The sequence below is a fragment of the Siphateles boraxobius genome, unplaced genomic scaffold, assembly GCF_051911475.1.
Source record: "Siphateles boraxobius isolate OS27281-9 unplaced genomic scaffold, OSU_SipBor_1 8, whole genome shotgun sequence".
In the NCBI taxonomy this organism is placed as follows: domain Eukaryota; kingdom Metazoa; phylum Chordata; class Actinopteri; order Cypriniformes; family Leuciscidae; genus Siphateles; species Siphateles boraxobius.
In genome coordinates, this window is record NW_027509208.1 from 21,907,069 (window position 1) to 21,932,956 (window position 25,888).

The 25,888-nt window shown below is 37.9% G+C and overlaps 1 protein-coding gene across 2 annotated transcripts; it reads left to right on the forward strand.

The window, feature by feature from the left end:
- Positions 1 to 1,000: 1,000 nt before the first annotated feature.
- On the forward strand, positions 1,001 to 19,839 carry ylpm1 (YLP motif containing 1). 2 transcript variants are annotated; one of them, XM_077220999.1, is made up of 22 exons: positions 1,001 to 1,076; positions 1,188 to 1,722; positions 3,817 to 4,017; positions 4,283 to 4,480; positions 4,594 to 5,159; positions 5,242 to 7,320; positions 7,434 to 7,560; positions 7,677 to 7,821; positions 7,900 to 7,989; positions 8,089 to 8,251; positions 8,481 to 8,638; positions 9,150 to 9,304; positions 9,406 to 9,468; positions 9,918 to 10,037; positions 10,125 to 10,301; positions 10,436 to 10,519; positions 10,621 to 10,704; positions 10,810 to 10,890; positions 16,718 to 16,769; positions 17,851 to 17,975; positions 18,243 to 18,424; positions 19,511 to 19,839. In XM_077220999.1, exons 2-21 carry the CDS (start codon positions 1,267 to 1,269, stop codon positions 18,387 to 18,389), a joined length of 5,271 nt encoding a protein of 1,756 aa, XP_077077114.1. In that variant the 5' UTR covers positions 1,001 to 1,076; positions 1,188 to 1,266; the 3' UTR covers positions 18,390 to 18,424; positions 19,511 to 19,839. The 2 variants fall into 2 exon arrangements, with proteins under 2 accessions (XP_077077114.1, XP_077077113.1); XM_077220998.1 differs by having other exon boundaries at positions 1,004 to 1,076; positions 1,188 to 1,785.
- Positions 19,840 to 25,888: the final 6,049 nt, after the last annotated feature.

The following is a 25,888-nucleotide window of genomic DNA, read 5'->3' on the forward strand; positions in this document are numbered from 1 at the left end:
CTGATTTAATGTATTTTAAACGTTTAAATATATATATTCATAAAAAAAGCTGTTATAAGAGCAGTAAGTCACATCCAGAAAAATGAATAGATCTCTATTGGGCCTCTGCTGGAAGTATATGGTAATTACACTTTAAGGCTAAACACATATTATCTACAAAAAAACATCTAACCAGCAGATGGCAGAATTATGCATCTAACACCTAGATCAATATCCAGAAAAAAATCCTATTTAAATTTGATCATCATTAATCTGTTTTTTTCATAAAAATGTAATATTTCATATTTATGCTAATGGTGTTGTTGAGGAATTCTGCAGTAAAAAGGTAAAAAAGTACTTCATATCCCCCAAAACACAGCATAAAAATATAGATGAGAAGTAAACGAAAAAATTTATATATAATTTGTATAATTAAAAATTATATTTTTTGTACAATAGCTCTATTTATGTCTGGGGTTATATAGACCCCAAATACACTGAGTGTAAACAGGAAACACAGACCATATTAGGGTTAGATGAGTTTAGGAGCACATTCGATTTTGTGATGGAATGGCAAGTGAGAAGCTTTAATAGACCAGACCCATTCTTCTATACTAAGATGGTGTTAATAAGTTACACTAAACTTTTTTATTAACAAACAAAACAATAATTTTCAAGAAGAATCTTCTTTTTGTTTTATGGCGGTTGGCAAACCCGCTTATGGTTCATTCCGCCACCTCCTGAGTTGGAATGTGAAGCAATGACGTAAAAGTTAAAAAAAATTCTGAGCAACTTAATCCTAGCAACTATGTCTCATTAAGTTAAGAGAGCTTTGTGGACAATACGTTTTAAAATGTATGATTTAAAAATCGATTCAATTTCATCTGAAGCAAAGGCGCTTGTCGCTTAACCAGTGCAACAGGTGGTGGTAATGCGCCATATCACACGATCGCACGTTCGTTCATGAAGAAGAGTAAAGGAAACGCGATGACGTGTTACGCAAGTGGGCGTCACGCACACTGACGCTTTGACGCAGGCGCAGTCGGGCACACGCACGCACAAGCTCGGCGAGGAAATAGCATTCAAACAATAATTATGTATGTAAGCGTTTTGTTTCTTGAACAGCTGTAAAGATACATATTTTTTATTATTTTCATGAGATAGTTACAGTCTGTGTCTATAACTGCGTTCATATTTTCAAATTGTAGTAGCGATAGTTTAGAAGGAACCGGCTTTATGCGATCAGGCGGCTAGGCCTCGCCTGGCCCGCAGTGTCTCGGTTCAAGCATGCAGCCCTCCTGGGGAGGATACGGAGGTGGACCCCAGCCTCCTCCACAATTCGGCCCGCGGCCTCATCAGTTTAGGGGAGCTCAGCCCCCACCAGCAGCTGCACCACCGCCAGCACAAGCAGCAGCAGCTGGAGGAGGAGGATTTGGAGGATATGGAGCTCCGCCGGTGCAAGCATCATCTAATTTCTCTAGTTTACACGAACAGCATTTACAACAAATGCAACAACTGCAGCAGCTCCATCAGAAGCAGCTTCAGTCTGTGCTGCATCACTCCGGCAACACCAGCAGCGGGCCTGCTCCTTACTGGCAGGCCGGCGGTGCACCACCCAACAGTTTTCAGGATCCCTCAAACATGAGAGGTCCTGTCGGCCCGCCTCAGCCTCCTCCGTCAGAGGTGAAGCCTTCAGCGCCAGAGCCCGCATCCTCTTCTTTACCTGCAGCTCCAGTACCACAGGTTAGCGAAACCAGTTCATCGGTGGTGGTTGAAAAGCCAGACTTTTCGTCGATGTCTAAGCAGGCAAGCTTCTCTTGCATTTCTTCTTCATCATCTTTCAATTCTTATTGATGTTGTGCTACTGTAACAACAAATACACTTATACAGAACATTCGATTTCTTTCGTGGGTAGAGTAGCCTACATTATAATTAGCATATTTATAAATCATATATTTGGATAATTATAAACTTCCTAAAAGTGATGCATGCCATGTCCTGTTGTGTGATCATGTCATACTCTGTTTAAAACTTTTTCCAAACAATATTTAAATTATCTTTTATAGTTATTACACACCTTTTATTATCTGACTACGAGTATTTTTTGTACTACTTTATCAAAGGGCCATTCAATTAACGAGTATTGACAAAAAGTTGATTAAAATGGTGATAACCTTTTCATAGCAGCTGGAATACACATTAAAAGCTCAAGAACATGTTTTGTGTCTACTGCCCGTTTTCAAAGAATTTCCCAAAGTTTCCCTATGTTGCATAGTGTAAACTTTCTCATTTAAATCAGAAATTCCCTCATTTAAGTAAACATTCTGTCAAGTTTATGTATTTTTATTTATTTTTCTAACATTTGTACAGAATACACATTGAAATTCTTAAAGAGATAGTTCACCAAAAAACAGAGAGAAAATTCTGTCATTTACTCGCCCCCATGTTGTTTCAAACCTGTATGAGTTTCTTCTTCATTCTTCTGATATTTTGAAGAACGTTGATAACCAGACATTTGATAATTTCAAATTTTCCATTTTGTTTCCATTACCATTAGCGTTTCCATTACCCTTCAAATTGTGCCAATTGAAATTACGAATTGAAAATACGCCAAATGGAAACGCGTCAATTTCACAAAAACTCCCATTTATCGCAAAAAGTTTTTTACACTTGCATGAGGTGGTTTTTCAGGCAATTCAAAAAAAAAAAATATTTTGCAAAACTGCAATGGAAACAGTTTTTGCGCATTTACAGGTCACCTGACGAAGATGACGCGGTATGTTTGGACAGCATATGAGACAGAGTTCTTTATTAAATTCTTAAAAGACAAAAGAATTACAGGAATACTGTATTCTAAACCTCAAAGAAATGCCACAATCAAGACTTTGAAGCAGATTATGAGGGAGAAACCCCAGCTACTCTTGAGTATAAGGGTCTTTCCTTAATATTAATGCTTGGATTACACAATGCTTGGTCTCCTTCGATTAATAATAATGGCCAGTGCAGTGGCTGGGATATACGTGAACCTACCAACATCGGTCGCCATGAATTTTGGAATGACTTATCGTGACAGGGAAAAATTACGTTTTAGCTGCAGAACATCGGTTAATGGAAATGCAAAAAATTGCTAAAGTTTTGCAAAAAATCATATATGAATGACTTAAATTAAATCTTTGAATGTAAACATTCAAATTTGTAATCTAGATTTTAACAGCCATGATATTCAAGTACACTAAAACATATCACAGGATTTTGCATACTTTCTGGTCTTCTCTTCTTGCAAATTAATGACCTAGCGAATAGTGTTTTCCAAGCTGCTCCTTGTTTTATATTAGCTTCTTTGAATGCTCTCTTTCCCTTCATTCTTCATTCTATTTTGAATATGAAAGAATTATCTTTTCATGCTTGAAACCAAAGTGGGTGGGATGATAGTGCCGTACAAATTACTTTATTTATTTATTATTGGTAAATTTTAATAAATGAATTTAAATTTCATTTAAAAAGAGTATTCTTCCTTGCTTCTGCTTTCAGATTCAAAAAATGTTGTTTTCATCTTTTTTTCTTGTATGTTGTAACCAAACATGGCACACATATTGGAATGTGTGCAATGGAGTATAACAAGAGATCTAACTACTTAATTGCAATTGTATGGCTTCAGAAGTCTTGGAATATAGTTTTGTTTGTCCCTTTTTCAATAGACATGGACATTAAATATACATTTTTACATTTGAATTAAATATTTAGGCCCTATGCCATTAAAAGTATTTAGTTTGTACAGTGTATAGTGTTTGAATTCAAACAATTAGAAAATGTTATATTTGTGTTTATTGTGTACAGGAGCAGCAGGATTATTGGTATCAGCAGCACCGTCAAAATTTGCAAAAGCTGAAAAATGAGAAGGCGAAGCAGAATCAAAGTTCAGCTAATGGAGGCCATGCTTCAGTTCCTGCGCCTCCAGTTGAACCCCCAAAGAGCACGCCTCCACCACCACCTCCCAAAGAGGAACCCCCTCCTCCCCCACCACCTGAGGAATCGAAGGTAATTTCTTCTGCACTCTATTTTCACCCAGTTGTTTTTAAAAAATATGTTTTGTTTTTGATGCGTATATATTTTTTTAACCTTATTTATAATTTTAAAAATGTAGTACAGCATCAATTGATTACTTGTATAAAATTTATAGGGGTGTAATGATATCGTGCTCGTGAACTCAATATCATGTATCATTTCATCTCGTGAGCTAAGTGTATCGTCACACCCCTAATAATTTATATCATATTTAACTGATTACTGATATTCATTATAGCCCAGTGGTATCAATGATACAGGAGACCCTGCTGAAGCAGCACGTCTTCAGCAGCTACAGGCGGCAGCTGCCCATTGGCAGCATGTGCAACATCAAAGGGCCAGCCTTCAGTACCAGGCACTGATGCAAGAGCATGCTCAACTACAGCAGATCCTGCAACAGTACCAACAGGTTATTCAACAGCCTGCGCATCTCCAGGTACAATCTCCTGTCTTATTCAATTTCTCAGTTCTTAATTTGCATGGTTGGCTCAGAAAAAGTGTAAAATAAGGTTTCAATATTATTTACAATTGTTCAATTATATCCACCAGACATTGCCCTTGGAAATGCAGTTGCAACACTATGAAATGCAGCAACAGCGATTTTCTCCATTGTACCAAGAATGGGACAGGCACTTTAATTTGTGGTTAGAACAGTTTCAGACATACCCACACAAAGACCAGCTGCAAGATTATGAAGCCCAGTGGAGGCAATGGCAGGAGCAAATGAATTCAACTTCAGCTCATTTGCAAGAGAGAGTCACTACTCTAAGAGCCATGCAGCCTCAGTATGGTACAGGTCCTTCATATGGGAGCATGATGGGACCATATGGGCAGCATAGACTCCCCGGACCAGATGGAAACATGTATTTAGCTGGCCCAGGGCTTTCATCTATGCCTCCACCAGTTAACATGGATGCCATGTCAAGACCACAGGGCCCACCACCTTCTGGACCAGGTATTCCACAGGGGCCATCACCTGCAGAACCTTTCCCATCGTCTGGTCCAGATTCTGTCTCTGAAACATGTAAAACTGCTGGACCACATGGGCCGGGGGTTCGACCACCTGGGCCGGGGGTTCGACCACCTGGGCCTCATGGAAGGTTTGATGGCCCAAGGTATAGTATTTAGAATAAGGATTAATTGGGTAATATTTTTTCTGGATCTACTGATTTCTGATTTTATTTAATTTCCTTTCAGGTTTGAAGGTCCCAGAGGCCCACGGTTTGAACGGCCACCCCAGCAACGGTTTAGTGGGCCACCCAGATTTGACAGTGGCCAGCGATTTAGTCGACCTCCCAGAGGTAATCCTCTACTCCCAGGGGCTCCAGCAAGACTTGATAACCCCCCTAGGCAGAATGCACCTACACGTTTTGAAAGGCCCCATATACCCCCTCAACAACCAGGGCATGGACAGCAATCCAGTCCTATCCCTGGAATTCAAACAAAGCAACAATCAGCAAAACCTGATGCACCACCAGTTCCTCCAACTCAAACAGGCCCAGAAAAACACAAAGATCGCTTAGGTCAAAGTAGCAAAAAAGATGGTGCTTCCACTGGTCCTTCACTGACAGATGATATACTGGACTCAGTGGATGGATTTTTTATTCAGAGTGGACCTATTCCTCAAACTCAGGATACTAAATCTGAGAATACCATTGCTGATACTGCAAAGCAGGATAAGCTGACAGAAGATGCTTCTAAACCATCCTTGCCTACGGAAAGTCCAAACACCACCAACAAGAAATCTCAGAACTCTAGCTCACAACCTCCTAAAGCTGGTCATGTTGCAAATGGGCCACCACAACATGCCAAGCCTCCTCAAAACGACAAGTTTAAACCTGATACAATTAAGGAGGCTACTAGGGGGCCACAGATGATTAGTCAGACTGGTCCACCACAGGCAACACGAGGGAGAGGAAGGGGCCAAGGGCCAGTGCCTCTTCGGGGCAGGGGTCGTGCACGTGGTCGAGGGCAGTACGGGGGACAAATGGTTGATCCCAACTGCCAGAGAGAAATTATGGAGGAGGATCCCTTTGACCATCAGGAAACCGATGACACAAGGCATGAAGAAGACCAGGATTTGGTTTGGAGAGATCCCTCTTTAGATGGTCCTGGAGAAATAGAGGACCAGGAAGCACCCCTTGAGATGTGGCAACCAGAGGAGGAACACTTCCCAGAAGAGTACCCAGAGAGCACTCCTCCAGGCGAACACTGGGAAGAAGAACCACAGGATTATTGGGAGGAAGAAGATCCATACTGGGCAGAGAGAAGACCTCCCATGCTTGCTAGACCTCCTTTTTCTCCAGGGGGCCCTAGAAGGCCCCCTTTCAATCCACGATTTATGCTCCATGGTCCAAGACGCCCCCCTCCTCCTGGAAATTTGCAACACAACCCACATGGACCTCCTCACATGGGACCACGCGGGGGAATGGTTCCACGATTCAGACGCGGTGTAGGCCCATGGGGACCACCACCCCGCAATGACATGATGGAGAGAGACATGAGACGGCCTCTACCACCTCATGAAATCTTGGCAAGGGAACCAGCTGGACCTCTTGAATATGATGAAGAAATGGACAGAGAACCTGCATGGCCTCATCCACGTGGTCGAGGGCTGAGACGTCCTCCTTTACCGCCCCACGAAATGGGCAGAGAGATGAGAAGACCACCTATGAGGCCCCCAATGCCAATGGAGAGGTGGCGTGTCCCACCACCCCATGAAGAAGGAAATTATGATGAGGAATACCCATATGGTGAAGAAGATGATGCTCTCAGAAGGCCTATTCATGATTATCATCCAGATTATGAGCAAGACGATGAGTATTACAGTTCTCGTGAGGAATGGGGCAGGGAGCAGCCTAACCGAGACTATCCTCCGCATCAACGCCCAGAGGTCATTAGAGAGGATCCTTGGTCAGAGGGAAGAGAAAAATCATTCCCATTTGAGGAAGAGGATCGATATAGAGATGTACGTAGAAGACCTTGTTACCCTGATGATCCGCCTTATCAAGAAAGAGATAGGGATCCTTCATTTCACTCTCATCCTGATTGGGAAAGGCCTCCACCCCCACCAGAGAGAGGTTACTCTCATCCAGTTGGTGAAATGAAGCCCCAATATGAACATAACCCAGAGCCTCTAGCTGCCCTGCCTGCACCACATGCCCCGGATACCCCTCTTGAGCAGTCTTCACCTACTGCAAATAAAACTGTACTTGCTCTTTCTCAAAGGCAGCATGAGATCATTCTAAAAGCTGCTCAGGAGTTGAAAATGATACGGTAACATTTATCTCCCATCCGTGTATCATTATTTAAATACCATTCAAATCATACAGGGCAACTGGCTAAGATTTCATCATTTAAAATCTTACTGATTTTATTTAACCTCATAGAGAGCTCCAGGAAAGCAAGAGGGTTTTGGGAGATGCTCCCAACCCAGATTCAACTGGGTTGCCTCCAGAACTTCCTCCTGGAATTCTTGGATTGGAAATTACACCTGAGATTAAAAGTGCTCTGCAGGTATGCTAACTTTGGGTTTCAAATTATGCTTCTTGATTCAGAAACGAATGTAAAGTATTGCAATAGCATTTTATTGAAAAGCCACTGATTGAATGAGCATTTTGTTTTTCTTAAAGGCTACCAATTTATTGTCAGAAACGGGACAGACCTTGGAAACTGGTTTGGCCCCTTCAAATCAATCTACAGACTTTCTTCATTCTTCAACACCTGTCCCTACAGCCACATTCATTGCTAAAACAGTGGACTATGGACATGGTCGTGGTCAGTATATATTCTGCCTCTCAACTGACATAATTTTAAATGTATTTAGTCAAACTACATTGTGTTGTCATTTAACAGATGTAGGTTCAACAGTGGAAAGGATATCTTATGGAGAGAGGATTGTGTTGAGGCCTGCCCCACCGCCATCTGAGCGACTGTATGAGAAAGGTTGGTTCTGTTAATATTGGGTTTGTTTGCATAAGAACATTTGGTTTGTTTATTTTCATTTGTGTTTTCTTTGTGTCATGAACTTCTCTTCTTTGTTAGAACTGCTTGGCCCTAGAGACCCATACTATGACAGAAGAAGTGACCCATATGGTGGTCCCAGAGATTATGACAGAGATTGGGAGAGAGATCCATATAGGGAGAAGCCAGCACTGGATTATGAGAGAGAGAGATATGAAAGGGACCGTTACCTACGAGATGAACGGTAGGTACTTCAAGACCTTGCTGCTACATCCATTTCTCACAGTAGCATTTGATATTATATGTATTTTATACCCATATTGGTTCATGAATATTAAAACACTTCATTATCTACACAAATAATATCTGTGTAGATAAATGCACTTGGTAGCACAAGTTAGTGACAGACTGGAAAAAAAGAGTGCAGTATTAAATCTAGATTTTTTTTTTTCTTTTCCTATGTCTGGTTTCAGACCTTCACTTGGGCCTCGTCCAGGACACAGAGACAGAGAAAGAGATCACCCAAGCCGCTCGAGCAGGGACCGAGAGGTTTATAGCCGATCAAGCTATGAGAGGTCTTCCTATGAAAGGAGTCTTGAGCATTATGACCATGGCTCCTCAAGCTATGGAAGTAAGTGATTTATCAAAAAACTGCTCCGATACTGACATTCTTGGCCGGATCATGTATCGGTCAGACGAGGCCGATCCAAATTCGATATTGTGCGTAGGCCTATACTACTATAAGTTTTCGTGCACAATATTATAAGTGTTCTGAAGCCATTCTATAGTCTAATGTGAGATAGAAATGTATATTTAAGTCGTTAAATTCAAGTTTACGTAAAATTTTCCCTCATTCTCCATTCAGCATTCAAACAGTGCGACGCGTTCGGTTACGACAGTCGACGAAACTCTCTCCAAGATGATTCAATGCTACTGTTATTACACTTGATCTGTAGATAAAGGTCTATGGTTTCGCATAAAATAATGACTTTATCTTGCTGGACTGTATTGCTGTACCTTAATCATGTTACTTTTTCAGTTATGTCAATTTTTAAGCCCTGGTCAATATATCCTGAATAACTGAGTAATCACTTAGCCTGAAAAGTTGGGACCTGTGTAAGATACCTATATTTCTTACCCAGGTGATCGGAGGAGCTATCTAGACGAGCGCCCCCCACCCTCCACATCACTGCCCCCTCCTGCACCTGTTGCGCCACCTCGTGTGGAGAAGAAACCAGAGACAAAGAATGCTGAGGACATCCTCAAACTCCCAGGTCGATCAACTCGACCTGACAGGGTATGCAGTAATTAGTAATTATTTTGTTGTTATTATTATTATTATAATTATGCTTTACTTTTGAATATCATGCCTTACCCACAGTGTTTTTTTATTTTCAGATTGTAGTCATCATGCGTGGATTACCTGGAAGTGGCAAAAGTCATGTGGCAAAACTTATTAGGGTAATGCATAAGATATTTTAATGTTTATTATTATTATTATTATTTTTCCCAAAAAGTCTGAAAGTATGCTTGGTCTACTCTGGCCTGTTATGGGATTTGAGAAGTCCCTCAGGGTGAATGGTGAGTTGCCTTCAAATGACTATAATAAACTGGAGGCTGTTATTAAGCTAGCTCATAAATATACAGAAAACTAGCCGCAGTAGGAAACAATTTATGCTAATGTTCTCTCTACTGCCCCTGCTGACAATGAGACTGCAGTGCATATTTGCATTTTATTATGTTTTTATCAAGCTCGCATAGCTAGAAGTGCTTGAGATGTTTTGGGCCATAGAGACTTCACATAGCCAAAGGAAAGAACAAAATAACACTTGCTAATGTAATTTCCTTTTTTGTAAATTACTTTGTCATTTCAATTCATCCATGAAGTAATTATGCTTTTACTGATGTAGGACAAAGAGGTTGAATGTGGTGGTGCACCACCCAGAGTTCTTGGTCTGGACGATTATTTTATGACTGAAGTGGAAAAAGTTGAGAAGGACCCTGATACTGGGAAGCGCGTCAAGAACAAGGTTTGAACTAGTTCTTTGTGTTCTTCATTTAACCTCTACTCATTTTCTCTAACTGATCATGTAAATCTTCCTGGCCATCCTCATCAGGTGCTCGAATATGAATATGAACCGGAGATGGAAGATACTTATCGAAACAGCATGTTGAAGACATTTAAGAAAACACTGGATGATGGATTTTTTCCCTTCATAATCCTGGATGCCATTAATGATAAAGTGAAGTACTTTGACCAGTTCTGGAGTGCTGCTAAGACAAAAGGTTTTGAGGTGAGCTTCATCTTTATTTAATGGAAATTTAAGTAGTTCCTTGCTAGGAATTAATTGAAATGCTAGCCATCTATGTAGAGCAGCAGTATCTACTTTTTGGATCTACATCATTAAATCTCACTTTTTACTCTCAGGTGTACTTGGCTGAAATCACCACTGATCACCAAACTTGTACAAAGAGAAACATACATGGGCGAATACTAAAGGATATTACGAAGGTATTTTCTTTAACAACTTTAAATTTACGGTTTGAGTAATACCACCAGAATTATATGGTGTCATTTTTCATGAGCCTGACAAATATGCATTTTGTGCACAGCTGGCCAGTGGCTGGGAGTCTGCACCACCCCATATGATACGACTAGATATCAGGTCTCTACTGCAGGATGCGGCAATTGAAGATGTAAGTTTGTTGATGACGTGCTGTTATTATGTTCATTAAAGAAATTGTCAATTAATTTCCCTCATTCTTTTCTTCTCATAGTAACATAAACTGCTTTTGTGATAGGTGGAGATGGAAGACTTCAACCCATCCGAAGAAGAACCAAAGGATGAAGTGAAAAAGGAGGATGACGACGAGACGGATCTGGTAGGACCTCCCGTTCCATGCATGCTTCTTTTATCCAATAATTTAAACTGTGACTTTATAGTTACTTGACGCAGTTTCTCACCTAAACAAGGTAAGTACTCTTATTATTGATCAATGTTTCAGGATACTCTTTCCCAATCCAAGTTGACAAAGATTAAACAAATAAAAAAGAATATTCCTGAGACATGGGATCTCCTGGGTTTTTATTATTTTTTATAATTGCAATCCATATTCTAAATATGGATTATTAAATGCTTTCTCGAGCAAATATATTGGCAACAGCAAATATGTCTCACTACAGGCAGTTACTTGACCTAACTTGAAAGTGTTTTATAATATTAACAAACTTTGATGGCGTATTGTAATTTATAATGGTATTTATAATTCTTTCTTTGTTTATCCTCCCAAATCTTTACATTTACTTAATCCTTATTTAAAGATCCACAACATTTTAGCTAATTTAAAATAATATTTTAATTACAAAACTGTCCATTGAGACTTGTAATTGGTAATGTATTTTTTTTTAAACGTTACTGGCAGAACTGATCTCTTGAGTAAAATGTAAGCTAAGCTTTTAAAACTGCGCAATGTTAGCTGAAACAACATGTTTCAAATACATTGCTCTTCTATCGTCTTGAGAGTAAGATTTAAGCATCAAAATACAAGTCAGCTAGTAAAACTTCAGACTTTTGATGGCTTTAGAGCATTTTGTGCTATGGCTTCCAATTGGATGCAAGAATTTCCTGTTTTGTGTAAGAAATCTTATTTTATCTAGCCAAATATTAAACAGCCTCACAATTAGTATGCTAATTCACACAGAAACACACCGGTATTGTATGTGCAGCTTGATGTTGTAATTGAACTAATACCTTTTGTTGTGGGACATGAAATTCAATGCAAGGCTGAATGCATCTCAGTTTCGTCTTGTAGGAAGCTCTACATTACTCTGCACTATTGTCTTTGTGGCTTATTTTAAAACGGGTCTCACAATAGAGCCATTAATTCTGTCAAGCTATTTAGAAGTAAACTTTTTTTTTTTTTTTTTTTTGGTAGATGTGTGAAGACCTAAATCACAAGCTTGCCATACAAGTTGATCTTTATTATGTTGATAAAAGCTGTTCTAACAAGCTGGAATTACAGTAAAAATGTAGTAATTTTGGATATTGTAGGAACATTGTAAGGAAGCAATTACATGAGGAATTAACATGCACGCTAAAGAGATGGTTTTTCCTTTCATTACAAATCGGAGATTTGGCTTAAAGAACCGTTGACCTGAATGATGGCTTACCAAATGAGGGCAATTAAGCCTTTCTACATTTGAAAAAAATAACTATTTCTGTCTGTTTTATGCTGGGTTCCGACTACACGATATCATTCGTAAGACAATAGGCGTCAGGGCGCAAGAATCGATCGATTCATCTCGTTAAGTGTCACTTTGGACAACAATTGATTCCACGTCTGTGATGCTTCACGACAGAAAGACTAGCATGTTTAATTTTTTCCTCCATTGAAAAAAGTGTGGTGGTTTTGGGGCAGTCTTGGCCTAATGGTTAGCGAATCAGACTGGTAACCTGATGGTTGTGCGTTCGATTCTCAGTACCGGCAGGAAATGACTGATGTGCCCTTGAGCAAGGCACATAACCCCCAATCGCTCCCTGGTTGCCACAGCAAAAATGGCTGCTCTAGTGTGTTTAATTGTGTGTGTTCACTTGTGTGGTCACTACTCCTGTGAGCTATAACTTGAATGGGTTAATTGCGGAGGATACATTCCAAGTATGGTTTACAATACTTGGCCTTCATGTTACTCACTCATGATGAGTTCCGTCACATCTGTGACATTGACCATTAGCACCACAGAAGCTCTTCCGTACACAGCTTTCAAACATGGCGAAACGAGAAAGAGATGATGGTTTTGGTGCTGTTAGGGGGAATTATGCAATGGAGGAAAGGTTCGTGTAACTATGGCAACAATACTCCTGCTCGAGTGACTACCACAACAGAGTGAAAAAAGATTAATGCTGGCGAACGATGGCAGAGGCGCCTCAGCAACCCGGTGAGTACTGGAATTGGCATGAAGCTGACAGGCTGCTTCTGTAGCTTTTGTTTTGAAGTTCTTGTTTCCGGAAGTCAGTAGGTAGTTTTGCCTTCTCAATGACATCACATATGTTGTTAAAGATGGCAAGCGATGATTGGTCTGGAAGCAACGTATAGTCTGACATGTTTCTTGTCCACGACACAAATTTAAGAGTCAAAATCACATAATCTGACATAGTGACTATCGTAACAGATAAAAATATTGTGTAGTCTGAACCTGGCATTACATAGCACTGTTTTAAACTGACTTATGACATGGTGTATTTTAGTTTATGTAAAGGATTCTTTTATTTTGAAAAGTGTTGCGTTGTTTTCGATAAAGTTTGTCCATATGCTTATGGTTACTTGCAAGATAAAATTCATAAGTAGTTTTTTTTCTTTTTTCTAATTTTTGTACATCCAGCTTTGTGGCCCCTTTTTCTCGGTGAAGTATTGTTAAACTTAAGTTGACAGTCTTTGTAAACTTGCTTTTTATGCAGTATAAAGCTAAAAATTTCAGAATATGAGTTAAGAGTAGCACTGAATGAATAAAAAGCCTAAGCACAAATCATTGCAGATGCCAAAGGCCATTTACCCTTTTCATACTCCCAAGATTCCAACTTAATGCATGTATTTTGGCTTGAAACAAGGTAAAGCGTCAAGAAAAGTAAAATAAGAAAAATCTATGTATCCTTGTTTTGGTCTCAACATTTAATCAATTCATCCCTCTTTGCTGGTGTCAGTAGCAGTCATGTAAAGCTTAAAAAAATTCTTGTTGAATTCTTGAAGAGCAGTATCTATGTTCTTGAAAATTATGCAGCAATATTTAATTTGAATTCTATATTTATTGGAACTGGGGCAATTATGTCCTATAAACTAGGCATGTGCGCCATTTATAATTCATTAGAGGAAGAGATAATTTCAATGGTGATCATTGTAAAATTAAACTTAAGCGTTCACTTAATCAACATTACTCAATAAAGCCAAATTTATTCCAAATCAACTGAATCTATTGGAAGTGAAGGACCAATAAGTACAAACTCAATAGCCAGAATAAACAGAAATCCTCAAATAAGTCCTAATTTGAATGCACTTCTCATAAATGAAAAGTACTTGTACACACAACAGGCAGCAAAATCGTAAAAAAAGCCCTGGCATATTGTCAGGTAAGTTTAATTTCATAACGTTTCATTAATTTCAAGAATTTCATATTTCCCTAATAACCAATTGTATAACAAGCCTTTGATCATGGTAATTTTTATATGCCAGTTTGACATGACGCAGAAGGAAATGGAAAAATGTTGACAAAATACTCTTATCTTGCTCGTCTACTGAGTGAACACAGAGGACATGGGAAAAACAAATTAATGCAAGGTCTGAGAATTTTTCCTGCTGTAGTATGCACTTTAAAAACAATACATTATTTTGAAATGTGTAACATGGAATTTTAGAATTTTAATGCAGTCTTTGGAAAAATATAAAGCAAACATAAATGTGCAAAAAAAACATGAATGTAAACGTCTAGCTTTTCCAATGTCGACTAGTCGAGTAGGTTCGCACATCTCTATTATAAACTATAAACTATAGCTATGACACAATTTTGACTTGCGCAGGGATTGTTATGATCCATCACACAAACAACACTTGATGCATCAATGTTCCAGGGTGTTTTGAGTGTTCACACTCCTACCAAAGAGGGCATATTTACAGCTTCATGCTTTGTCATGATTAGTTGCAAGTTGCAACACCAATTATTGTTTTTAATTTATGTATACGTCTGTGTATCTTTGAGAAATGATACCAAACAGTTCTAAATCTATCTAAGATTAAGATTTTATAATCAGCTAGTTTATTTGTCTATAGACTTGGTACTGGGTAGCGAAGTGCTTTTGGACTGAAGCAAGCATGCGATCTGTACTTGTGGCTGTGTAATTTGTGATTTTATTAAATTCTACACACAATAGAAAAAATAACACACTGAGGCAAAATGTGTGTTCATTATAAAACATTAGAATCTCTTATCCAAATAATTAACGCATTGTCCAAAAAATTAATAAAGATGTTTATCTTTAGTGCTATTACAGTATAGATCAGGGATTGGAAACATTGGTCCTCGAGTGCTGCTGTCCTGGAGAGTTTTGCTCCAACCCTAATCAAAACACCTGAACAAGCAAATCAGTGTCTTCAGGGTTACTAGAGAGTTACAGGCAGGTGAGTTTTCTTTTTTAGGGTTGGAGCTAAAGGACAGTGGCAATCAAGGACCTTTTGAAAGCGGCACCGAACGCCAATTCCACTGAATCGTTCTTCAGACTGATTTTTAAAAAAGTTTAAAGTGGGGCGTGGCCAAAAAAAGTTTGAGAACCACTGCCTTCTACCAAATTATTTGTTTTCATTCTTGATATTTGTGTAAAAAGCCAGTATTAACTCTTTCCCCGCCATCGATGGAATTTTCCAGCAATCTGTGATTTCACTGTTATATGTTAGGGGACGCTATTACACACCTGCTGAAAGAGTACTGAACCTCCTGATCAAAACACGTGCGAGGAAGATGCAAAAACAAGCTATATCATATGTAATCATTCATATGTAAAATAACTTAATCACCAACATTAAACAGCATATAAATCAAAACTGCCTAATGTTACTGAATGAAATGTTGACCCGGGACGAGCTATAGGACTGCGAAGCATTAGAGGTGGACTCCATCTACTCCATCTGGCTTTTGATCATCATTCTGAATCTGATCCAGATGTAGTCTTTGACAAAATCATGATTTTCTCAGCTTTTTTGCTCAAAATGTTGCTTTTTTTAAAATTAAAGTTAACCACATTCAAGTGTTGATTAAAAAAGAATGCATGAAGTTAGAGTAAAACAGGGGGTCTGTTCTTTCTTTTGATAAATGCATGTTTATATATTCATACAACAAAATATTCTGGGGGCCATGAAACTTTTGTGAAAATGACCAAAAACGCTGGCGGTGGCTGGCAACTTAAAAAAATGCTGGTGGGGAAAGAGTCAACATGTAGACATTTCATTTAAATTATGATATGGGTATTTACATTTTAACTTTTCAGGTTTTAATTGGGTGAAGTCAGTTTTACAGATTTGTACTTTAACTGTATCCCTATAATTGAAGGGAGATTCTTAATTAAAAAATGACAAAACTTCCTACTTTTCTATTTATATATTCGGCAGATGAAAGAAAAGCTTCCTTTAGGTCAGTGTTTCTCAATCCAGAAATCCAGTGTTGTGGCGTTTTTTCTTGGGCAGGATTGAGAAATACTTCTTAAGAGTGCAGAGAATAATCCTTTTACATTTAAAAGTGGACTCCTTTGTCCGTCTTGAGTAATTCCTGTGTGTTGTGCTGTTGGCTTTTTGTCTTATCCCATAATGACCGATCTCTGCTGCAAAAATGTGTCTTGGCTTTGTGATTTACAATGAAATGAATTTGTAAAGCAGTCAACGATGTAGGAATATATAAAAACCTCAGTAGTATTAATATATGCATGCTCTTCTGTATTCAGTAGACATTTCCTCATTCTGAATAAGGACTGTTTATCAATTGCTGAGAGCTCATTGATGCCTTTGTGACTTATTAATGATCTCTTTTTCAAGTTTATTCTCTCATCATCCAAAGCATCATCATTGCTCCCCAGCCCCTATTCTATCCCTGTCCACCCTCTGTCACACTGTCTGTCCCCTCTGTCTCTCATCCCCTGAGGATTAACAGTTGGAGTGTCTCTCTGTAATATAGGGATACCTTCCGAAAAGCAAATGGGAGATGGACACTTCAGAAGCAAAGCTTGGTGGGTATTTATTTATTTGCAGTCCGATTAATCAAAGCAGTTAATGTCTGTACTGTATGTTGTCCTTTTTTTATATATATAATTGATTTAAATATTTGGTGTCTTATGGGTAATTTCAAATTTTCCCCCTGGGTTAATTAAGGTTTCAAGTTTTCAAACTGTACATTTGCAACATTGTACGATTGTAATCGATTGTAAATGTACAAATTCAAATCATTCTATTTGCATTTACTGAGGTCAGTAACAACAATTGGACAAACACTGCATCTGAACTGTTTTATTAACCGGTTGTCCATCTGTTAGAATATCGTCGAAGATCTGCTCTGGCTGCTTTAAGCCTCCTGAAACATAAATTTTGCTCTCAGACAGTTAAACACAGTGCATGATAGTATATGTATGCATGCATGTTTAGGGGCGTTTTCACACGCTCATTTGAAGAGCTTGTTTCGTAACATGCTGCATAAACTCGTGTTTAAAAATTCCCCATTAGTTCGATTAGGCATATACTGTATAGCAGTTCGGATCCGCACCAAAAACAATCGGCTTATGATCACCTGAACAAAGTGGTCTTGAGCGGTTCGTTTGTGGTGAGAAAGCAATCCACATGTCCACACATGTTGCCTGGAAAGCAGCACTGTTTGTTTTGCTAATGCCTCTCAAAATGAATTGTGGATTAACCTGGAGCAAAGACGAAGTAAAACACCTATTTGAAATGTATTCTGACGAACATATTTCAGAACTAATGTCCAAAACAGTCTTTATTAATATACTATTAATATAACAGTATTATATTTTAATCCCCGTTTCGAACAATCTACAGGTCTGAAAACGCTTTTCATGAACGCTAGATGGTTTAAAAAAATGCCGACCCAGCCCTGTTTGAAAAGCCCTTGTAACTACTTAATTCTAATGAACAGTGCATAGGATATACATATTCTGTTATAATCTATGACTGTGCTAAGACATAAAGCTTTTTTTCATATTACTATGTAATTTACCAGGTTTTAGTAGCTTTGACACAAATAAGTGTTCATCAGATGTAGAATTGATGATGACTTTAGATGCTACTTTGTCCTTCCAGACAAGTTGGATGGTCTGGCAGGAGGAGGCAAGAGAAAACGAGACACTGATGTGTCCGGCATTGAAGACTTCCTTCAGCTGCCCGATGACTATGCCAGTCGCATGTCTGAACCTGGCAAAAAGAGGGTAATGTGGTGCACATATTATGTTATGTATTTGCTTTCACTCACTGTTTGTGGTCACCTATTGTTCAGTTTTTCATTTGGAATGTTCTTGAGAATTGCAGATTGAGAGCCCTGTTTTGAAAATGATTGAATTTTTGGTCTGTATTTTTATTTTACTGAACAAAGACTCTCACCAGTTGGTGACCATCTGATTTGAATTTTCAAAGCTTTTCTTGGGGAGGGTCATGATTTAAATATTTTGCACTCATTAAACATGCTGATTTTCCAGGTGCGCTGGGCAGATCTCGAAGAGAAGAAGGATGCCGACAGAAAACGTGCGATTGGTTTTGTAGTCGGTCAGACAGACTGGGAGAAAATCACGGATGAGAGCGGCCAGCTTGCTCAGAGAGCTCTCAACCGCACCAAGTATTTTTAAGGAGATTTTGTAATGTCTATTGTACAGCATTTAAGGTGAGTTGTTTGTAATTCAGCTCTTTTGAGTAGCTAAGACTGATAGTAATTGCTCTATGTGGATAGAAAGCTAGAGACATGAATTTTGTTTCCTGTTTTGTTAAATGTTCCCATTTTTCTAAACTTTAGAACATGTTTTCCATCAGGTTACTCATTTACATCGAATTCTGCTTAAAGGGATAGTTCATCCAAAAATGTAAATGCTGTCATTTGCTCGCCCTCATGTCGTTCCAAACCCATGAGACTTTAGTTCATCTTAGGAACACAAATAAAGATGTTTTTGATCAAATCTGAGAGATTTTTGTCCCTCCAATGACAGCTATGCAACTAAATATGCAGCCTAGTTAATGAAGAGATCATAAAATTAATCCATATGATTTGAGCGGTTTACTCCAAATTTTCTGAAGAGACTCTGTCGCTTTATATGATGAACAGATTTAATTTAGGTTAATTAATTAAAAATAATTAATTTAGCTTTTATTCACATATGAACATTGATCTGCAAACATGAACCGAAACTGTTTGATGTGTGAGAACAAAACTCTTGTAGAAGCTCAAATGTGCTGTGTAATGAGACTGAATCTCATTGGTTCTTGCACGTCAGAGCTTCTGTTTATCGTAACTGATTGCTGCATTGATGAATGTTTATGTGCATAAAAGCTTAAATTCAATCTGTTCATCATATAAAGTGTCTCTTCAAAAATTTTTAACTCTTAATGAACTGTGTTTGAGCATCAAAGTGGTAGTTGTATAACTGTCTATGGAGGGACAGAAATCCCTCACAATTCATCAAAAAGATCTTCATTTGTGTACCGAACATGAGCAAAAGTCTTACGGGTTTGGAACCACATGAGGGTGAGTAATTGGTGAAAGAATTTTCATTTTTGGGTGAGCTAACCCTTTAAGTCTAAGATCATTCTGAGCATAAAATCCAACAAAAGCAGCTTTTGAAGTTTGTTTTAATTTATTTTTATTTTGAATTGACGTGTTCCGTAGTTGTGTTCTTAGTAGTGAATGCGACCCACTGTCATACAAACAAGTTTTAAAAAAAGTGTCTTTTTTAACTTGTCTTTTTTCCTGTTGCAGGTCACTATCAAATTCTTCATTTCCAATATGTACTGCCTGATAAAGAAAGAGAATTGGCTCTTCAGTCGTTGGTCGATCCTGTTAGTACCCTAAATGGCCTTGGTATAATATCTGGTGTAATGTAAATGCCTTTTTGTTTTATCCACAATCTTATTTTAATAGGTTAAACATTGTGTGATGTTTTGTAGCAGTGGTACATTTGACTATTGGTGATTATCCTTACTTTTTGTTAGTTTTATTCCTTAGATCTAATGTATTTGGCTCTGAAATATTCCTGTAGTTCAAACACATGTACACACCCAATAAAGCTTACAAAACAGTCTCATAAAGAACCCTTATACAGTCATTTTTCACTAAGTTGCTGTTAAAAAACTGTCTGTTAAGCTGAATTGTGAAACTTTGGTTGGTGGAAGCTGTTATTAAGGATTCAAAAGAAGCTGTTCAGATTGATGCAAGAAACATGACCAATACATTTTACTTACAAAGTAGTTTACTGGCTTCTCATGTGGCAACAGATATTGAATGACAGGTCTGTTCCATTGGTGGTTTTTTGGCCTGCTCCTTGCTATTTGGTTTGCCACATAAGTTGCCAGGAAACATGGGCAGGAATGTTGCACAAAATACTTGACATACAGAGTTTGTTTAGACCTAAGTCTTGGTGTATGCATTTGAATTATACATTATATATTTGAACTTGTATACCTGATGCACCATAAAAGCCTTTTCTATCTAAATATTGCAATAATGCAGTTCAAACATAACCTCCATGCTTGATTTTTAATAGACAATCTGCCCTGGTTATGCTAATAACCAGGAATTAGCTTTATTAATTACCAAGTCCATATCTGCAGCAACATTGGCTGTTTATGTTATGATATGTTATGATATCAGTTGCATTGGCTGAATATACACTCATCAGCCACTTTATTAGGTAGACTTTGCTAGTCCCGGGCTGAACCCCTGTTTGCCTTCAGAACTGCCTTAATTCTTCATGTCATAGATTCAGCAAGCTGCTGGAAACAATCCTCAGAGTTTTAGATCCATATCTAGCATCTCACTGTTCCTGCAGATTTGCTGGCTGCACATCCATGATGTGAATCTCCCGTTCCTCCACATCCCAAAGGAGCTTTATTGGACTGAGATCTGGAGACTGAGGAGGCCATTTGAGTTTAGTGAACTTGTTGACATTGACAAGAAATTAGTTTGAGATTATTTTAGCTTTGTGACATGCGTATTATCCTGCTGGAAGTAGCCATCGACGGATTTGTAAACTGTGGTCATAAAGAGATGGACATGGTCCGCAACAATACTCAGGTAGACTGTGGTGTTTAAATGATAATCAACTCGTACTAAGAGGCTCAAAGTGTGGCAAGAAAATCTCCTCCACACCATTTCACCACCAGCAGCCTGAACCGTTGATACAAGGCAGGATGAATCCCTGATTTCATGTTGTTTTCGTCAAATTCTGACCGGACCATCTGAATGTCAGAGCAGAAATCGAGACTCATCAGAGCAGGCATTGTTTTTACAATCTTCTATTGTCCAGTTTTGGTGATCCTGAGTGAATTGTAGCTTCAGTTTCTGTTCTAATCTGACAGGAGTGTCACCGGTGTGTCTTCTGCTGCTGTAGCTCTGCTTCAACTGTTGTGTGTTCAGAGATGCTCTTCTGCAGACCGAGTGGTTATTTGAGTTACTCTTTCCTTTTCTGTCAGCTCAAACCAGTCTGGCCGTTCACCTCTGACCTCTGACATCATCAAGGCATTTTCACCAGCAGAACTGCTGCTCACTGGATATTTACTCTTTTTCTGACCATTCTCTGTAAACCCGAGAGATGGTTATGCATGAGAATCCCAGTAGATCTGCAGTTTCTGAAATTCTCGGACCAGCCCGTCTGGCACCAACAACCATGAGACATTCAAAGTCACTTAAATCGCCTTTCTTCCCTATTCTGATGCTCAGTTTGAACTTCAGCAGATTGTCTTGATCATGTCTAAATGCATTGATTGGCTGATTTAGATATCTGCATTAATGAGCAGTTGAATAGGTGTACCTAATAAAGTGGCCGATGAGTGTATATGTAATGCATTTACATAATGCAGTAATATTGGGTTCTTTAATGAATGCACACTGGGTATTATTACACTTGTATTGTCAAGTGATCCACCCTACAGTGATGTTCATTAAATGCTCATATAACATTTTACAAGAATCAACAGATAACAGATATGAGATGGCATTAAAGGTAAGTGTGAACATGCTGCTCAATGATAAATATACCATATATGCTTTTCGTTTCTTCAGTATTTGCTGGGTGCACCTATTTGATATTTCATGTACCACTATTTTCTGGCTGTCAGTGGAAGATAACAATTACACATACTAATATATATTTTTATTTGTGATCAACTCAAGTTGTTTATTCAAATCTCATGTACAGTTTCTGTACAAGATTGTAAGTGAAACATGAATTTAAAGGTAATATTTTTTTAAGACCTGGAATATTATTCAGGATTTTTGTTGGACCACTTTGCTGCACATTTGTTGTCTTTGGAACTTGACAGTTACTGTCTGATATATTTTATGGAAAAGTGAAAACTATCAACTACTACTGCATAGTACTGCTACTAAAATAAGTCATTGTACTTATTCATAAAATAACATGACATGAATTTTTAAAAAAGGTTATAATATAGGTCATCAGTAATGAGAATAATAATGTAAAAAAAAGACTACTGTAATAATTTTTAACAACTTGAATGTGCAGGCATGCTACAAAACAAATGCATCAAAACAAATTTATACATGCATATACACGGATCATGAGACAGTTTCAAAAGAAAACGTCTCTTGTTGACTTGTTTAATAGTAAAATAGTGAATACTAGTAAAATGATTTTATATGGAGGACAATAACCAATGCCAGTAATACTTAAAACATAGTGTTGATATAATGTGTAGGTCTGGATCAGACATATTAACAAACTTAACTGAATGACATAATTCTATGATTTGTTAAATGGCACAAATTAATCAGCTCGATGTGAATTGTAAGAGTTTGTTGGTTTGAATTCATTGCAGGGCTGGATGCTGCTTGTATTTAAGAGCAGTTCATTGCTGTGATGAGTCATTATTAATTAATGTTTCACTAACGTTCCTAGATTTTGAGAGTTCCAGAGTTATAGATTTCAAACCATACAAAAACCAATGCATCATAACTTTGCTTAAATGTTGGGGACCTGTAATGTTTTAGGCAACAACATAATGATGAGGGACTGTTCCATCATGATTTTCCCAAATTCCAATACGAAGTTGGTAAAACAAAGAATGTCATCACTAACACCAAATACTGGATCTGAATATTTGTCAAACCTTTATAGAACGTTCAGAATTTTGCATACATTTCAACCTTATCTCTTGTGGTTCTGAAAGCTTTTCTTAATAACTGGTATTGGTAATCCTATGCATGTTTTTACATTACAAGGACCTGAGCTGTTTTGAGTGGACATTGTTCTACTACTGTATATCTTCAGTGAAACATTGAATGTATGGGTCATACTGTCTTTCAAATCAAAATGTAAGTTATTCACAGGTTTAAGAGGTCTTCCTACTAAACAGTTTGAAGCAACTCAAGTTTTGCTGGAGGTGTCATGCCTATTTCAAGATTCTTTGTCACTATAACAAGTACAGTGAAATTAGAGCAACCCATACAGTGCAATCACATATAGCTAGTGCAAACTAAACGTCCAATTGAAATAAATATATATAGTCTAAGTAAAATTACTTATACCAAACAAGTTTGGTGAAGGTGGTAGTGTATATTAAGCCAGTTAATCCTTGATGTCTAAAGTACAAAAGAGTATTGATTATTGCACAGTAATGCCGTATTCAGTTACACTTAATAGTTGAGAATGGAAAAGGAGATACAGATTAAACAACTGTCTCTGACAATTACCTATAAACATTTGTAACAGACTGAATTTTGTTGGAGAATTCTTGATCACCCTGTCACCATCTGCGTAATCAGTGATATGTGACTTTCCAAGGACAAAATGTGGATCTAATCCAAGCAGGGCAATTACTTTTCAAAGAATCTCAATGCCAACCTTCATTTTAAAAGGTTAACTCAGCAGAGGATTGAGTCGTTGGGGCTGATAACACTGTCTGTTAGAGAGACGGCCACATCAGAGGCAGTGGAAGCAGATTGTTTGAAAATGTACAAATAAGATTATACAAATTTGGCACTAATAGGGGCTTTCACACTGGAGGAACCTTTTCATAGTTCCTAGAACTATTGGTGGGTGTACCTAGTTTTTGGTGTGTTCGCACCGAAGGAACTAGGAAATATTTTAGTTCTAGGATCTCCTTTTGGAGGAACTAATTTAGTTCCTCCTTCAGAGTAGAGTCTAAACCAGCACTATAGAAATTACCAGTGACGTTAGTGTACGCTGATTGGCCGAACGCACACGAAACACTAGCACCCGTCATTAAAAAAAAAAAAAAACTGTGTAAACAGATAATAGCCTATATATTTACTCCACGAACATGGAAAACAGTGATAGATGGGCCTCTTAACCATTATGCTAAAGAGAAAATCCAACGTAACTGTTTGTCAATTATATATTTCTGCTCAGCTAGCGACATTGGGCATCAACCACATGGCAAAGACTTTGTCATATACTGTCTACTTTCTTTGTATAACAGTATCATAACGTATTAGACAGGACTGTTAAATTTAGATTGTAAACTAATGAACATGAAGAATGCGAGCGTTGTGTGCTCAGGCTCTGGCGTTCTCAGCGCCATCTAAAATGTTGCTGCACCATCAAAATAAAAGTCACAACAAAAAGCACAGCTTGTCAAGTCAGAGTTCCTACTGGTGGTGTGAATCCAACCAGGAAATTATTCCTAGAGGAACATTTAGTTCTTGGGGAACCACCCTGATGACTATTTCCTATAAGTTCCTAGATCTACCCGGTGCAAAAGCCTCTAATATGGTAAAATTGTTACAAATTGCCATGCGAGTGTGTTGGTGTTGATACAGCGAATAGATTTTTTTTTTTGAGAGAGAGAAAATGCCGGATAACACTTAACTTTGGGTTTCAACTGACTCTAATATCTAACCAAACAAATAAATTAATTTAGAAAGACAATTAGAAAGACATCCCAAATGTGTACTGTTTGGGGTACTCCAGGACCAGGGTTGGGAACCACTGGGCTAGACTATCTCATTTAACAATGCTCAGTTCGACCTGTGTAGTCTTCTAAGGATGCAGCCTCAGTATTGGGACACAGATGATGAATGGGGAAATTGGAATGCCCAATATGGTGACTATAGTAAACAGTGTTGGGGGTTACGCATTACAAGTAACGCATTTTAAATTTACAACAAACTATCTGTTTATTTTTTAAATGTTACTTTGATTTCCCATTTATTGGCTGACAGTTCTCTCCTGTCCCAATGTTGAGGTAAATCACGAGTATTGTAGTTCCAGACTAAATGTGAAGGCATTTACTTCTCACTTGCACAAGCCCTGTGACTGTGACCACGACCAAATATTTATATATTTCATCACATACTTGCTTCGTTCCTATCTGCCTTTTGAGATGAATGGAAATGACCGGATGGATGACTCTCCTGGTATTACAGACCTCAGTTTAAATACAGTATCCCACATTACCGTTTGCACAACCAACTGCGTAAAATTTCTTCACAGATGGAAGGATTACAGAGGACAATTGGACTGCAGCTTTTCATTTGTCCTGGACATCCAGCCATCAAGCCATGTAAGGCTGTTATGTTTTTTTTGGCTAATGTTTTGCTATGTATGTATGTGTATGTGTCCCTTATACCAGCAGTGTTGGGGAATAACTAACTAACTAAAAGTAGCTATTAACTTAAGTACATTTTTCAGTGTTCAGTAACTCAGCTGTGTATAGCTTTTGTAACAAGCTTTCCAAAAGGTGGTAAAATAAATAGTCAAATGCTGTTGTTAAGCACAATTCTATAAATAAGTTCTTATTTTATTAAATGTAAATGTTTATAAATATTGACTTTGATGCTGTGACCCTAACTAATATTGTTTCTGTGCCTGATAGTCTAATATTATAATACAAAAATCAGTAATTTCACTGCAGTTTAAGTGATTTCAATTAACTTCATGCTACAATTTCATAGTAGGTTTCCCAATACTGTATGCAAGTTGTTCATATATTAATTCATTTTCTGTTTGTTTGGAAAAGTATATAATTTTTTTTTGTATCAGCTGAGGGTGCATATTAAAAAGGTATTACACAAAAACATTAATCCTTTCATTCTTTTGTTTCAAAAAGAGCACCAAAAGATACTAGTTACTTTTTGTTCTATTAAAATAAATTAGTT